This window comes from Chelmon rostratus, chromosome 4 (genome assembly GCF_017976325.1).
Source record: "Chelmon rostratus isolate fCheRos1 chromosome 4, fCheRos1.pri, whole genome shotgun sequence".
NCBI lineage: Eukaryota > Metazoa > Chordata > Actinopteri > Chaetodontiformes > Chaetodontidae > Chelmon > Chelmon rostratus.
In genome coordinates this window covers 16,787,179-16,804,628 of record NC_055661.1, presented here as the reverse complement: position 1 = coordinate 16,804,628, position 17,450 = coordinate 16,787,179, and the positions used below count along the sequence as shown (strand labels likewise).

The window sequence follows — 17,450 nt, the reverse complement described above, 5'->3', positions numbered from 1 at the left end:
AGGATTTTGTGTTCATATTTCACTCAGGGATTGTTTTGTTGCCAGTAGTACAATATATCATCAAGTAATGCTTACGAAGACTGAACCTCATTTTGGGGATATTCTCACACTGTATCCAAAAATTTAGGAAAAGTAACCAGTTGGTTGATAGAAACTGCAAAGAGGGGAAAAAAGGGAACATCTAAGGACAGCAGCTCACAGATGCTTCAGCATATTATCAGCATAAATGTCATTATTTTCTATTCATATTTAATATGCATTATCTGTAGTACTGTACTGTTTCTATTTAGAGATGGTATCTTATCTATTTTATTACACAGGAAATATTAAAAGTGCTGAAGCACTAGGAAGGGTACGACATGTGACAGCGGCCACTGAGCTTAATTAAAACCTGATCACAACAGCATGTCCTGCTCGCGGCCCTCTATGAGTCAGTAATAACAGTTACTGAAATCTGGTGTCTGCTTACATTGAAATTCCCCTTCTATCATGTGAATGCAAGTAAAACTGGGCCATCTTGTTATTGATAACCACCATCACTGAGACATATGAGCAAAACACGACAGCCACTTTTTGCTGGGTCATCCATCATTGCGATAAGTGCCTCAACTGTGACCTTATGGTTGTCAGGCAAACACGCCTAGATAGAAATCTGTGTTGACATTTTACTCTACGAGGGGAAAGGACAGGAAGTTTATGAAATGATCAGATATTTGAAAAATGAATTTCTGTTTGTAAATGTGCTTCTCTTTCAGTTATTATGGCAGCATGACTTAAAAGTTTTTAGTCCAAGTTTAATGCAAAAATGAAACAAACTGAAGATATTAAACAATGTGGTTAACACCATTAATAATTGTTAATATTGAGATAAATAGCAAATTAAAACTTATGTTTAATTTAGAATGTGTGCTGTAGTTGAAAAGAATTAAGATGCTGATATTCAGTGTTGTTAAAACACAAAAAGAGCAATTCTTCCGTAAATCATGAAGATTAATTGTCCTGCAATATTGTGCAGAATAATTAAGAATAACATCACAGACCTTGTCTGGGCATTGTGTGTATTTTTCTGAGATTCCTTTCATTACAGTATGTATGTGTATTCTTGTCATATGTGTGTGTTTGTAGGTGTTTAGTTGCATCATATGTGCCTGTCAGATCCCCTCTTGTTCCTGAGGGTTTACATGACACCAAGGTCCAGTGCTCCTATAGATTAGTTCCCTGGCTCCTGTACAGAGAACCAGTACACCACTGGGAGGTGGGGGCAGGTTGTCATCAGCACAGCTTGCTTCACTTTATCACTCTGACTCTTTGTTGTTGCTCTCCCCCTCTGTGCTGATCTCATTCCGCTCCCTGTCCTCCCCAGGATCAATGTCTTGTGCTTACCGCAGGCAGGCCAAGAGGCTGACAGTGAAGACTACCGAGTGATCAAGAAATGCGACTGGATTGTTTCCCCAATCTAATTTGTCCAGAGGATGCTGATTGAATCAATAGGGTTGCTTTTCACGTCAGTGTCTGTGCATATTTTCCGATGTGGATCTGTGGAAGTACATCTACAAGTGTATCTGTGTGTGCGTGGACAGTGAACATTGGTAGATAGGAAATATGCGTTTCAGTATATTCTCACCACTAGAGGCTACTGTTGATCTCTTTATGAAATGAGAAAGGCACCGTAAGCAAATGTACTGTCGATGTATCTGCTTTATATTACCTATGATTTGTAGTTTATGTGGTTATATCTGTTACTGTACTTCATGGACGTGATACCTTGAATCTCTTTGAGTCAGTCAACAATTTTTCGGTTATTTTTTTTCTGCAAAGTTAGAACATCTTGATTAGAATTTGTGATTTTTTTTCAACCACAGGAAGAGGCTGAGCAGGAAATGGCCTTATATCATACAGAAGTCACTGAGCAGTTTATATTTGCCATCATCAGGAAAACACTGAAAACACAATTTTTAATTGTAATAAGGCAATTTTGAAACACTTTCTGAGGCAGTGGCTTTTTGGCTTGTGACGTCTGAAATACTTTATTGCAACACATTTCACTGGTTGCGTGTATTTATCGGTTGTGACGAAGTTGACCAGAGAGTGATATATTTTCTCTTATTTTATTTGAATAACTTTTAGTGACTTGAAGGTATAATATCCAGAAAATTAACAAGAAAAGATTAGAGTAGCAAAGATAAATATGCTTAATTCTGTGCAGCAGAAATATGTTGCTTGTCTCCTGTTAATCATCTCATAACCCTTCAGCTTCATCTTGCAAACCCTTCAGGAAGGGGGTTGCTCTCAGCCCCTCAGTCCATTAGTATGGATCACTCAAAATTAAGCAGCGATTTGATTTGCGAGCAGCTGGAATCGTTCCAAGCTTGCCGTAAATTGGGGAAACAGTTTATAGCTTGCTAGTCCATCACTGGATGGAGTCACGCAAATTCAAACCTGTGGGCAATTTACTGTCTCTGGTCTACCTGAATGTCTTTGAGAATGGGAGGAATCTGGAGACACAAGAACCCATAGTGACAAAAGGAAAACATGCAAACCCCTCATAAGGAAGACAGAGATTCAAGAACAGTCCTGTTTTACTGTGAGGGAATAGTGCTAACCACTCACTACACTGCCCCAGCCAGCAGAAATTAAATGTGACTGGACATCTCAACAATGGTGTATGGCATCCAAAAGTGGTTTGAAGACACACTCTCAGACCACAGCCAAACAATAACAGGATTTGGCTGATGACTGGTGTTAATTTCCCACACTGTTCATAGCCCGAAGCTTCCTTTTAACAAACCACTGTAAAGATGCCATCTGTTTGAATGAAGTCACCTCTCAGCCATACAATGAAACCCAGCTGGCACACACATGAGGCACAATGAGATGCTGCAAACCCTTTACTTGACAACCACATTAATATTTCACAATGGTTTCATGGAATACCAATTAGTCCAACGGACATCACACAGCTTTAGATTATTTCATTAGTAGTACTGCAGTGTCAGAGCTGTACAGAGTTCTCACTGAGCTGTTACGCTCAGCGTCAGATTGACTGATGTAGCCTGTGATAGGCCTGTGTTGCTGCTGCTTTACATCAAAAGCATGTCCAATGCAGTCCAGTCCAGTGAGAAAATGCACACAGACCCTCTGAGCAGTCAGCCTACTACTACTGTTCTGCAGCTGTAAAATATCTTTTTTCTTCTCCTCTACAGGCATTCCCATCCATTCCTCTGTCCACCCCCTCTCTCCCTGTCTCCTCTCGGGGCCGTAAATAAGCTGGGGCTGTGTAGACCCTTGAGAGCCCCCCCTCCCCTCCCACTCTTCCCCTCCACTGCTACCCCCTTCTAACTCCCCTGCCCACTCAGACTCTACTGCTGCTCTTTATGCTGCTGAAAGGCGCCAGGGAGATGCTCAGATGATCCATTGGACCATCCCGAACCACATCGTCCATACAGCCCAAGACAGGGAAGACTAACTAGTGCGAGTGCGAGAGAGCCCTTGGAGGGTGCTTTGATTACCCTGCGAGGCCCACCCGCCCCCCAAGCCTGGCAGAAAGCTTGGCTTGCCCTTTCACTCCTCCAGCCCCTGAGATGCCCTCCCCTCCCAATGAAGGAGGTGAGTAAGAGCGGTCCAGCTTTCTCCAGAACGACAGGTTTATTCTGTTAGATGTTGTACATACACTGTGACACCCATGAACACACACCTGGCCACCTGCTTGTATACAGTATGTGCCTGCCTGCCCGCTCCTAGTATTCTCTCCTGCATAGAGCCACACATGCACACTCTCTCTCTAGCACACACAGATTATGATAAAATGATCATGATGCATGCAGCTATAACAAACTAGAATTCTAATTCATTTACACCCTAGCTCCATAAACAAACCCCACTAAATCCCCTGAAGAAATGAGGAAAATATATTGGAATGCTCCTGCTCCCCTCCCAGTCCGGAGCACAAGCTGTGACTGTATCTAGTTTTGTTGTATGCTGTCTCCTCCTCCAGAGGATCAAGGAGCGTCCCCCGTGAACGGGCCATCTGTGGGCTCCTACCAGAGCAGTGGAAAGAGGAAGGTGCGCACCAAAAAGAAGAAAGGCACCATCACAGCCAATGTCGCTGGCACCAAATACGAGATTGGTACGGTTACTTATTACTAATGATATTAAAACATTTTGGAAGTTGCAGGAATGACAACAACACATAAAAATGTTCAATAAAGATTTCAGACACAATTAAAAAAGGGAGGTAAAACATATACGCCACAGAAATGCCAGTCTGCAAAGATAAGATATTTTTTGATCAAAGAGTTCATCTTAATGGAAAAGCTAGTGTAGGATGAAAAGAGGCTGTCTTTGTGATGGCTGATGAAATCCTTTCATTGATGTACATTACCCGAGTATTGATGTTTTCTGTTGGAAAACAAGGAAGCTACCTGAAATGATTAAGCAGTAGCATAAGTGGTTATAGTTTCAGTTGCAGAATCAGTATTTCTTCTAGTTTTCTTTCTTCTCACATATTACTCACATAGACATGTTGGATGCACTGTTAACATAAATTAACACAATAAATGATCAATGGTCTTGCCTAAGCTAATTTTATGTCAGCTCTAGCTACATGGTGTATACAGTAAAAGGAAGCCTCAGATTTCAAGCTTCTGAATTTATATTTTGATTTTCTTCATTACAATTTCATGAGTGATAAAGACCAACATTTTGGGTGGTCCTGCAGGTAAGATTAGTGCACTGTGACACAGTGAAGTCTCTCTGAACTCTTACTATGGCCCAGTCGGCCCCTCACAAACACACCGCAAATCCAATCACCATGTCGTCTCAACGATAAAATCTAATTTGCTGTGGTGGATTGTTTGAAGGAGGTTGTTGTTATTTAATGTCTTAAATGAAACCTAATAGAGTTGCAGCGCAGCCAAACAGTTCACACGGAGACAGCTCGGCCTTATGTACGTACATAAATCTTTATTGAGGTAATTTAACTTGGCAGTGAGGTTTTTTTGAGAAGGGCCAAAAGAGCATAGTAAGCGTTCCTCACATGTTCAGTATATTGTGTGGCAGCACAGCTCTCAGGGGTGAACTACAACCTATGAAACTAAGGAGTCAGCAGCAGCAGCAAGTAGAAGATGGGGGCTGCCGGGATCCTGTAGGCAGACGGGAATCTAGCTGTGAGTCAGTTTGCTAGCTGTGACGAGACCCTCACAGTGGCCATTCTGAGGGTAGAGTAGGGCTATTTTGAAGGAAAATTAACACTAAGGGCCAGATGGATGGTCCGCTTTTTGCTGTTACCTTTTTTGCAGCTGTCTTTTTTTGTTTCAGAATTGATAGTATTACAGGTAAAGGTGAAAGGTGAAGGAATATGGTGTTGGAAATTTGCTTTACACCCACTGAGAAGGGAATGTAAACTCTGGCCTTAAGGATGTCTGTTTGGCGAGATACATAAGAAAGGATTGATTATAGCTTTGTACTCAAAGACCCTACCGGTAACTGTAAGCATAGACCTGCTGGGATGTAAACCCTCCATGTTCCAGTTAGCAAAACACTGTCAGCCTCTACCGAAGTTAATAGATGGATGAAGTTACATCGGAAACACCTTTTTCCCATTCAAGTGCCATCATGCAACATTAGGCAAGCCTTCTCCAGGTTTGTGAAGGCTTTCAAGAAATTAATTAATACATCGTTTCGTTAGGGCATATGAATTTTTCATTACTCTCTGAATAATGAATAGTTGTCGGATTAATGTCCAAATGGGCTTGCCACCTATCTCTCATACTACGGGGTTTCCAGTGGGATTTGAATGCATTACAGACAATTAATTTATCTTTTTGAAGAGAGGCATTACGATTGGCTGCTCTGCAACCATTCCATAAATGGTAAATATTGCTGTGAGCTTTTTGATATATTATCTCCAGGACTCATTTCTCTCTTAATTTATGCAAAAACAGAATTTAAGCCCAGCATAATGTTTGAGTGAAACATTGATCTGTAAAGTAGAAATTTATGATTTGTGGGTCCAAGTCACATTTTGCTTGTCATCATGAACATGGCAACTCAAAATCCACATATAAAGTTTATTTAAATGACTGCATGCCTAATTCTGTTAATGGAATACAATCAAATGTGAGTGTTTTTTCCCTAGTTCGTATAGTCATCAGTGAGATGGACTTCATCAAGTCTCGGGATGAGGACGAGACTGCCAACCTCATCTGGAATGACTCAGCCGTGCAGCACGAGAAAATCGCTGAGCTCAGGAATTATCAGGTACACTGCATGGCTACCATGTCAAGTCAGCACACCTTGTATGGTAGCCTAGAGGTTACAGAAGAGAGCTTAAGAATAAGGGTGTCAGATCCAATTGCTGCACTGAACAGGAAAATCTGGGTCTTCACCTTTATAGTACGCTCCAATAAAGCTGCTCAGTGGCCAGCAGCCAAAGACCATGATACTGATAAGCTGCCAGTGGATGTATGTAACTGGAAGTTTTGAGGAACAGATCTAAAAAAGATCATATGTGTTCAGTGGACTTTTAAGTTAAACCAAATGTTAAAACCAAAATAACCTACCTCTAATAGTGTACATCACTTGTTGGTAAGGCGAGGAAAGCTATTCCCAAAGGATTCCTCAAGAGAAAAGGTGAAAGAGATGCCTCTGAAGTTAAAAAGTGCAGCGCAGCAGAAGAAAGGGATTTAGAGGATGAAATGAACATGACAGATACTTTAACTCTCCTGTGCTCGGAGAATTTTTATCTAAAGGATTTTCTGATATAAAAATTCCTTCAAACACTCCTTAGGTTAGAGTTGGATAAGCATGACACGATTTTCTTCAGATTCTTCGAACTTATGACAGCAAGAAGTGTTCCTAGATTCGTTTTTTACACTCTTGTAGAGAAAGTAAACCACTAAACCACTGTGATGCAGGACTCTAAGTATTTTAAATATTTTGCATTGAAATCTGAATTATAACAATCATGGGTAAAAAGCTACTGCACCTTAAATTAATCCCTGTTACGAGATATCGCAGTCATTGTGGCATATACATTACACATGAGGACAACAAGGCCTCATGTATACTGCTGGCTAACCTCAGCAGTGAGCACATGCCTAAAAAGTGGTTTGTCAATAATTAAGACATAAATACTCTTCATAACTGACACTTGTACATGTGAAAACTTAAAAAGAATTGAAGTCACGCCTATTTTTCTGCCCGGCAAGTCAGAAAACTTTCACGAATAACTGTCCTAGTGAAATTTCAGTTCAAATGAACATAATTAAAACAACAACATTTAGACCATTAAAAACCCACCTGAAGACATTGGGTTATTACAACAATATTTGTATATTTCCTGCTCACAGTTATAACAGTACACATAAAGTATTATATGTACTCACAGTGTACAGAAATGGAGAAGTTTCCATCACGACCATGGCTCAGGTTGCTGAACCTGATGAACCTAATCACTTTCTGTATAATGTGGTATCTGAGTCCAACTTCGCCACTCTACCACCTGTCTTCAGTAAAGGAATAAGCAAAGGAAAATATAAGGGGAAAAAAAGAAATGAGAGCAGATGGAGAGGGGATGGTATATAGAGGAATTTGAGACAGATGAGTCAGAGATTGGAAAAGCGACAGAAAGTGTAGAATATTAATATTTAATATAGAAAATGAAATGAAATTGAATTGAAAGAATGGCAAGTAAGTCAAGATGGACGTAAGACTAAATCTGCCCCTGCTTTTTTCAGCCCCTGTGAGGTAAGAGAGAGACAGCAAATAGGAGAGAAAGGTGGACAGAGAGAGAGGGAACAACAGAGCTTACACAGAGCCTGATGGGAAGATTGACAGGTAGACTGACAAGTTGTGAGCAGCAGGGGGTGGGGGGTCAGGTTTCAGATGTCACTAGTGATGTTGACAAGACGGGCCCAAACAACAAGAGTTGCTCTGGGTTGTGTGTACAAGTCTGAGAGTAATCTTACCTCCATATGACCTCCCGGTCCTGCTGAGTGAACTTGCTGCTGCTGCTCCGAGCGTTAGCCATCCATCTTCCTGAGTGCTTATTTGATTAGACTGGGCACTAATGATTGATTAAATCACAAGCTAGTAAGAGTATGGCTTGTTAGGACAGGGGCAGCAAGAGTTCAGCTAAGTAGATTGAATATTACAAATACTGTCACAGCTTTAACGTGTAGCAATGTGGCTAATGTTTCACATGGAAGTGGTGATTTGCTGTCAATTGTTTTCACTTGCTCTCTCTTGCTACTGTGGTGTTTCATGAGGTAATTTCTCAGTAGAAAAGTAGAGGTCCCTCAACAATTGGTTTTGATTTCCCCTCACAAGCCACGTCGTCTCGCGGCATTGGCATAATTGTGCAATCTCTTCCGAATCCCTAATTACGTCTGTCTCGTTTGGATAATAATCACGGGATCCTTTTACACTCTGGGTTCTTTTTTTCCCTGGCTCTCCTCTCTCTCTCCCTCTTTTAATTTTTTCCTTTTTCCCGTTTAGTGATGTACTGTGAGAGTTTGCTGTCAAGTTTCAGTTCATATGAGCCTAATTAACACCCCTGTTCAGGCTCATTTGGTCAAAGAATACAGAAAACCCGGAGTTTTTCCTTTACCCCCCACCCCCCTTTCGGCGCATTCAAAGCAATTCATTCAACTGTCACTGCAGGAGCTTGCGATGCAGAACCAATTACCTCGGCCCCTCGGAGTTGAGATTGATCGTTTTTTTTTTTGTTTTTTTTCCTCGGCTCTTCCCTCCCCAACCTTTAAGTAGTATAAAAAAAACCATGGTAAACTAAATAAGGGTTGAGAAAGGTCTCAGCGTCACCTTTTTGTTTTGAGTCCGTAATTGGGCATAAATGTCAGAACATTGTAAGCTCACTTCAGGTTGCTGCCTTTAATGTGCTCATTTTTATGAAGGGGTGGGGGTGGAATTGAGTGGCGTAATGGCCCTAACAACATTATTATGTCTGCCTGTCCCTCTGCAGAGAATTAACCATTTCCCTGGCATGGGCGAAATCTGCCGGAAAGACTGCCTAGCAAGAAACATGTCCAAGTAAGTTGTCTGTCTCTCTTAACACATATGACAGCACTTAGGTTCAGTTGCAAAATCAAGAGTATTTCAAAGCTCAGTGTTCAGCCAGCTGGCACTCTGTGAAGTTACAACTGGGTGCTTGTAGCGCTCCACCATAACAAGCCAAATAAGTAGAAGATACTGCTGTAAAAGCACAAAATTAATTCTTACTGTAATATCAATGCAGCGTGTACTGTAAAAGTACAAGACTCCAGATGATTCTGTGTCTAAAGTGTTGTCACCTCACTCCCACACGCACCCTTTCTTTGTTTCTCCAGAATGATCAAGTGCCAGCCTCAAGAGTACAGTTTTATACCCAAAACCTGGATCTTCCCTGCCGAATACACTCAGTTCCAGAACTACGTCAAGGAGCTGCGTAGGAAACGCAAGCAGAAGACCTTTATTGTCAAACCTGCCAATGGAGCCATGGGTCACGGGTAGGTCAGAGGCTAGCACGTAACTCTAATCAGCTGTAAGAGGGAGCTAGAGCAAGAAAGAGAAGGAGAGAGTCACTGAAGCGGAGGATAGAAAGCCAGAGAGTGAGTGAGTGGAGGAGGAAATTAGTAGTAGAGCAAATAGAGGACAAGCACAACAAAACAAGGCAATAGGAGGTTTGTGACCCTGACATGGGTGTCTATGGAAATAGCATTATGGCCGGGACCAGATTGAGTATTTGAGCTGAGAGGGTGTGGTGAATCTCATTGTTGGCCTCATTGTCCTCGATGGTCACACTCTCCATAAATCAGAGGTTATCGCTGCCAGTGGAGGACACACATGCACGCACGCACACACACACACACACACACACACATACACACACACACACACACACACACACACACACACACGGTCCCTGGCAGTTACTGTAGTTCCTTCCCTGAAGGTCTCTGCATGTGATTATTAGATTCCTTTATGAGGCACCATCAGCAGAGACCAGACTAGAAAATGGACCAAGATGGCTGCTGCAGGGGGACTCTGTCTCTCAATAGCATCCAATGAGCAGGCTGTGGCACCTGAATACATATTTCATACTTGCAGTCCCATCAGGTGAGAGCCCATCTCAGGTGTCATGATGTTTTCACTCTCATGACAGTTGCAGTCATGAAGTATTTCGAGACACCCTGTTTTTTTCTAAACTGCAAGCATGGTGATGTGGTTTATTAGGCATACCCATACGTTCTTAAGGAGTCAAATGTAAAAATCCTGCAATCAGTGGTGAAGCTTCCACCTTTTACCTGTAGTGAGCTGTGGCATTTTTTTTAAGGTGTTACCAACATTCTGTCCCTCTAATGCATGTAAATAAAGGTGGACAAAGCATTGCAACCCAAAATTTTCCAAAGAGTTGAACTGACTCCCTTCTGACACAGTGTCAACCCCCTCCTCCCAAACATTATAAGCTTGGGTGAGCTTGAGGGTGGTATTGATTTTAAAGCTCCTTTGCTTTGTGAAGAGCCCATTCAGCTGACCTGGCCATCGAGTAAGAAAGCTCCTTGGCTTTAGGAGTTACCTGTGACTGAGGCAGAGCCGCGACACCCTGGAGGAATAACATCTCCTTCCCAGGAGGAGATGATGAAAATTAGGAAGCTCCCAGGGGACATTTGAGCTTCTGTACTCATCGTAGTCTCTTGCCATGACGACACTGACGGGTGTTGTCATGGCAAGAATGTAGCAGTTCAGTTAATATTCAAAAAGTGGTCAACAAGGTAAATACTGTAAATTGTTTCAAAAATAATCCCAGTAACTGATTCTAATGTTTATGTATGAGCCAAAGGCCCTCGTTTCGCACTGAAAACATAATTCTCTTCAACTCCAAAGTGACCTGTGTGGAGGTCAAGGACAAGACTAAAATGAAGTGAAAAGTGATATTAAGCTAAATAATTCAAGTGTGGTTGGTTTTACAGATAGTTCTGTTTCTGAAACAAAGGCCAACTGTGAAAATCATGATTCCTTTGAAACGAATTTGTTTTTGCTTTGCACACTGCGCATAGCTTTCTTGAGCACTTGACACAGAATACATTTAAACTGCTCAGATTGTGAAATATTTATTAATTATTCTTTTTGTTTTTTTATATTCTCTGAAAATGTGATCTCTGAAGTGCGCATATGAAGAAATACTTTAGAGTGTATTCATCACTGGCACCAATAGGTGGGGATATTGAAGTACAAATAGCTCAGTGTGCTTCACCTCACCCTCTAATTCTCTTTGAATTTGTCCTTTCTGGTATAATGTGAGCATTACTTATAACTCCATGCTGCACTAAGCCCTTATTTATTAAAGAATAAAAGGCAGCAAAGGCTGAATTATTGCAATACATTAAGAATATGAAAGATGATGAGTTTAGCTCGTCCACTCAACGGCGGGCGGCTCACAAGATTAGATTTTTCTCAATTTTTTGTGCATGGTGTGACGCGGCAGGAAATTAAGTTATATCTACCCCCTGTAATTTATTTTTCCGTCGGCCAACTAAATGAAGTTATTGTTTGTGTCTGAAGCGCAGCTTGTTATAAGGGAAACAAAATAAAAGCGCGTGCGGGGCTTAAAAAGGCGAGATCCCCTCCGGTGCCAAATTAAATAGGCAGGGGAGAGTGGGCTGTGATTATCTGACACCACAGCTCATCAATCATGTCGTCTTCTCCTCAGCTACTCCTCCTCGACTAACTAACACCGTTAACCCTGTCCTCATCATTCAGCTTGCTGTCTGCCTGTTAGGAGGGCCCCTCACATCGTCGGTCAGGCTCACATCAACTTCTCCCTGTTCTTTTCTGTTGAAGTACTGTGATAAGCGGGCCAAAGAGGTGCTCATCTGTAATACGGCAGTATTTTAGTTGGCGGGAGCATGTGGTGATGGGGAGTGATTTATAAACCTGAAAGTAACAACAACATTATACTAAAGCAGATCTACAAGCTGGGAAGGTTTTTTATCAAACCTCTGAAGGGAGGACTGCTGAACTGAGACCTTATTTCATCATAACCTGAAAAGCAATAAATGGATCCCAGCACAGATTCACACTTAGAAGCTCATCAACAATGCTCCAGTGTTTTTACTTTATTAGAGTTAACCGAGCAGGTGGATTCTTTGGCTAAAGTAAAACAACATAGACTGCACTGCTCCCAAGATACTGTATGCTGTGGCTGAGATTACAGAAGCCACAAAGCAGACCGATGCTTGCCCTCTGGTGGCTTAGTGCCATGATATCTCAATATTCAAACTATACTTTGTGAACAATCAAGACTTTACATTATGGCCAAATATTGTATTTATGTAAGTGGTATGCCTGCTTGCATGTGTATAATGGAGCCTTCCAACCTTTGCATGTAAGCAATTTAGGCCAAGTCTGCCTTACCTATGAGTGAGGGTTACATAGGTCAGTTGCAAATGCTTATACCCCTTACCCTCCCTGCACACATATGGACAGACATACACACTTTTACATTCACAAAGTTTTGAAAATATTGCCCCTCACCCTCGAGTGCACAGTCACACAGATGCACACAAACTAACATAACTCATTCTTTAGTCCAGCTAGCAATGGCCTGCATACTATAAGAACTGAGTGCCAGTGACATGAGACCAAAGCAAATGAATTAGAGTGGAGGTTGAAACGGAGCACAATGTCTGCTCCCATTAACCTGCCCGCAGCTGAAAGACCCTGCAACAGCATTTGATGTACTGTGCCATGCAGACAGAGTGGAGTTGGACTTCAGAAAATCACAATGCTCTCCAGATGCTCAGAATTGCTCAGACAAACCAGCGTTTGTATTGTACCTATCTGCTTTTTGTACATTTATTTTTCTGCTGTTTTATTTATATGGCCAGGTAATGAGCAGAGTAACAAAAGTTTTGGAACGTTCAATGCCCCACAGAGCCAAACAACTTGTCCTGCTCAAACTAGACCTGAGGAATGCTGAGTGCACTCATTTCCATACGATTTCAGTGATGGTTCTGTAGCAGTGGAAGGTCAAACAAACACCATCAGGGCACCACGGCTCTAACCGTTTCACTCTGAAAGGCCAAACGCCTTTGAGTCATTTGGAGGACACATCTTCTGCCTCTCATTGCATCTATTGCTCCTGTAGAACATCATACACATCATCCATTGCTTTGAAAAAAAGAAAAAAGTTATTCTTGGAATGTGAAGATTGAAAGTATCAGCATAAGAGACAGATGTGGCACCCCAGAAATATGCCCCCAACTTTTCCCAATGACTTTGAAATGAAATATTGTGTTGAAACCCATAAAATCTGTATACTGTTTGGCTCAGTTTTTTTTTTTTGCTTCAACGCGTATATAAGACAGTGCCAATGTCATCAGTCATGTTCACGGTCCCAGCTATGCTCCCATCTATCACTTTTTTAATTATCTTTTTTGTCTTTACTATGCCATATTTTATTATGCTGGTGACGACACCCCAATTTCCCCCCCGAGGATTAATAAAGTTTCTGTCTATCCAGGATCTCACTTATCCGTAACTGTGAGAAGCTGCCAGCCCAGGAGCACTTTATCGTTCAGGAGTACCTGGACAAGCCCTTCCTGATGGAGGGCTACAAGTTTGACCTGCGCATCTACATCCTTGTCACTTCCTGCGACCCACTTCGCATTTTTCTCTACAATGACGGTCTGGTTCGCATGGGCACCGAGAAGTACCATGCACCCAGTGAAGCCAATCTGGTGAGTCAAAGACAATGTTCATACAAATAATGATGATAGTAATAGCTCTTATTTGTGTAGCAGTTTTCAAAGCAAAGTTACGTAGTGCTTTACCAAAGCTTTATCTGTGTACAAGACCAGTTTGATGAGCTGTAGATGTACACATGGATTTACATCATCAAGTACATAGTGTACCTAGTATGTGACCAATCAGGTGAGTCAGAAAATGCACTACAGACAGATAGCAGAAGTAGATTCACAGAACAATGCATTCCCACAAACCTGCTGTGGGCTTATGCAACTTAACATAATCGAATTGGACACACAAACACACAGTGTAATCTCCCTATGATCACAAAAACATGCAAGTACTCATCTACACAGTCAACAGTGTCTAAATGCAGACAACTGCATTTGGGCTACCTGTATTGTTCTCTCTCTCTCTCTCTCTCTCTCTCTCTCTCTCTCTCACACACACACACACACACACACAGAATGTGCAGGCATACTGTCGGAACACAGCTGAGCGTAAATGTCCACATGCCAGATGTCTCCTGTAATATCAAGCAGTTCATATTTGCCTTGAGGTTCTGCACCTGCTGAAGCACAGTCTGTTGCTGATGATGTGATGTACACACACACACACACACAGCCATGATGCTTATCTACAATATGAACACACTCGCACACAGACACGCTGGACCCGTCCTGTGACATAAGTGTATATTGTCTTACTCAGTCTGTGACACATGATGGAGTGAGTCATGCCATGGAGATGGATGTTCAATCCCACAGAGAGTGGCTCCCAGACAGCCATCAGGAGCTGGAGTGGCCTGCAGCCACAGCATTATTATCATGCAGGTTAAGGACAAGGGTATATTGTCTTAGGTTGTGAGGGATAGTGCTTAAAGAGAGGGACACAGCAAGGGTTATACAATGGCTACTGATAGCCAACCGTTCAGTGATGCATTTAACCATGCATTGTAGGGCACTATGACTCTGCATATCACTGAACACTTAAGATTTTATTGATCTATCATTGTACGCTTACCTACCGTTGCATTCATATCAGTCGATCCCATAAGAGCATCATCTAAGACCCATTTTGTAAGAACAGCTCATGGTGCTATATGGGAGTTATTCCCATATAGTACAGTGAGCTGCTCTTTACTTTTTTTGCTGCACCATTTCATACCATCTTAGTCGTTGCCAGGGGACTAGTTTGTGATGTTTTCACTTTTTCCTTTATTCTTGTCTACCCACATTACTTTGGAGAAAATGTTTTCCATTAAGACAAGGGTCTGTACTCTGTGGGGATAAAAGCATCAGTACCCTTGAGCTTGTTCTTTGCAGTGATGATTATCATCACTGACAAAGGTATAATTACACTAAAGGGCACCATCACAAGTACCACAGCTATTTAAATACAATATACAGTATGTACACTATGTATTAAAATAACATTTCATTGTATTTACTTTTGCTTCAGTGGAGTTATTGGAAGCCATTAGAATTACATTGTTGTTGTTCTGGACATGTATCAAGTATGAATACATCTAACTGGGAGAAGGAAGCAGGTGAAAAAAAGCTTGATTTCTTCTTCTGCTCAGTAAATAATGGAATTTACAGGAAAGAGGAAGAGAATGATTTTTTTGCAACAACAAACAAAACATGCCATCTGGTGCAAATATGATCTGCTGTTGCTGTGATATTAGATTTTTAATGTTGTCACAACTTATAAAAAGAAGTTGTTTTACAAGTGCACCACAGACCTTAAACTCTGCAGTTTACCAGATCTGGTCAAACTGTCCTTAGATATTCTGTATTTCTCAATATTAAAGTAATGTGTTTGTGCCTATTTCTCCCAAATCTGTGTTCCAATGCTCGAGCTATCCCATGTAGTTGTCGCACTGCTATCAAATTAAATAAAGCTAGAAATTGTTAGCCACAGATCGGTGTGAACATGCATACTGTCAAAGTCTAATGCATAAAGGCCCTCCTCACCCGCCTTTGTCTCCACAGAGCCAGCTCTACATGCATCTGACCAACTACTCAGTCAACAAACACAATGAGAACTTTGAGCGAGACGAGACAGTGGACAAAGGCAGCAAGAGGTCCATCAGCTGGTTCACCGAGTTCCTCCGCACCAACGACTACGATGTGGCCAAGTTCTGGGGAGACGTCTCTGTACGTGGGTAGTCCACCTAAAAACAGAACACAAACACAGAAACAGTCAAATGCAGAAATATCGTGGTGGATGTGTACTTCCACAAAAGCAGGGATGTGCTGTATGATGAGAAAACACACCACAAATGCAAACAACGCATGCATACATCTGTAAGTGTAATCTGTAAGCATACACTCGTATATACACATGCTCTTGCCACTAACTGACACACGCTGCACACAAAACACTAGCGGACAAGCAGTGGTTTGATATGATTTGCTATGACAGTAATTCAAGCTTGAGCTTCAGAGCCTTGTTCAACACCACGAAGAGTTCAGTGAAAACTCCATTCCTGGAGGGTGAGCTCTCCCTGCCTGGCACTACTCAGCTCATCCAAACACCTTTACCTCAACCATTTTCTTTCATCAGTCTTTTTGGAAGATTCTTTTAACTCCCATACTTGATTTCTGAATTTTTCTCTTCTTATACCCATTGATCTCATCATACGCCCCTTTGTCTGTTACCATGCTTTTACGTCTGTCTTTTCTACCCCTTTCTTTATCCCTGGTTCTGTTGATGTTCTACTTCTATTCTTATTTTCTATTTCTTTCTCGACCTCGACTTTTTGTCCCTTGGTCCACAGTCAATTGGGTTGTATGGTCCCTCAGTGCTTGTTCTCTGCTTTACTGTCTGCTCTCATGCTACCTCAAAACCAAATCCCATTGCTTATTATACTTACCTCAAGGCAGTCTTTTATTTCGTCTTTCCATCAGCTTCCTCTTTTCTTTATGCTCATGTTAAACAAAGTTTCTTTTGAGACTATTGTAGGTATTGTGGTCAGTGCTTTACCATTTTGGCTAAGTTCTTGTTTAGGTGATCTTTCCTTTTCTTTATTCTCTTCTCTTATCCATCTCGTGCAATTTCTCCATGTGCTCGTTTTTGTCAGAGCATTAAATTCTGTTTCTTTTTTCTTCACGTTTCTTTTTCTCTCATCTCTCTTGTCCCTCTGTGACACACCTCACCCTCTGATTCAGGCAGACCGCCCTCTGCTCTCTCTTGTTCTCTCACAGTTTTTTTCCTCTGCTCTTTCTTCAGAAGTTGCACCACTTTGGTGTTAGTGCTGTCCGTTCACACTCGCACACTGCGTTTTGTTTCAACTCTGTATTTATGCTCTCTGCTCGCTCTCCTCTCTCCTTCTCTTTTCATCTCTCCTCTTACATTTTGTTCCCATACAGACCTAGCAGGCTGCCCTGACTCTTCCCGCCAATGGTCATGGTCAGAGAGTCAGAGAGTTTGTTTGCCAAAAGATTGTCTGTGGGGGTTAAGAATATCATGTTGTTTTTTTTTCATGTGAAACACAGACATCTCTTTCATATTGAGGCATTATTGATGTGCTGTATGGGGCATAGTGTCCAAGGTTTGACCAGCAAAGCTGCCGCTTTTTTCTGTGGATGTAATTTTGAGAGCAGTGTCTGACTACAAATAGGCTTGTTATGGAGTCCAGGGCCAGACCACCATACCATACCCCTCTCCTGCACCCAGCAGTCAGACTGGACTGAGCAAACTGC

At 41.8% G+C, this 17,450-nt stretch overlaps 1 protein-coding gene across 1 annotated transcript in view; it reads left to right on the top strand.

Annotated features, from left to right (window-relative positions):
* Window positions 1–3,552: 3,552 nt before the first annotated feature.
* ttll7 (tubulin tyrosine ligase-like family, member 7) overlaps window positions 3,553–17,450 on the top strand; it is a 61,416-nt gene continuing 47,518 nt past the window's right edge. The window contains exons 1-7 of the mRNA XM_041935961.1: window positions 3,553–3,606; window positions 3,995–4,126; window positions 6,137–6,258; window positions 8,981–9,048; window positions 9,345–9,503; window positions 13,520–13,736; window positions 15,738–15,902. Coding sequence (XP_041791895.1) covers window positions 3,582–3,606; window positions 3,995–4,126; window positions 6,137–6,258; window positions 8,981–9,048; window positions 9,345–9,503; window positions 13,520–13,736; window positions 15,738–15,902 — 888 coding nt within the window. The 5' untranslated portion in view covers window positions 3,553–3,581. The remainder of the gene's footprint in view (window positions 3,607–3,994; window positions 4,127–6,136; window positions 6,259–8,980; window positions 9,049–9,344; window positions 9,504–13,519; window positions 13,737–15,737; window positions 15,903–17,450) is intronic.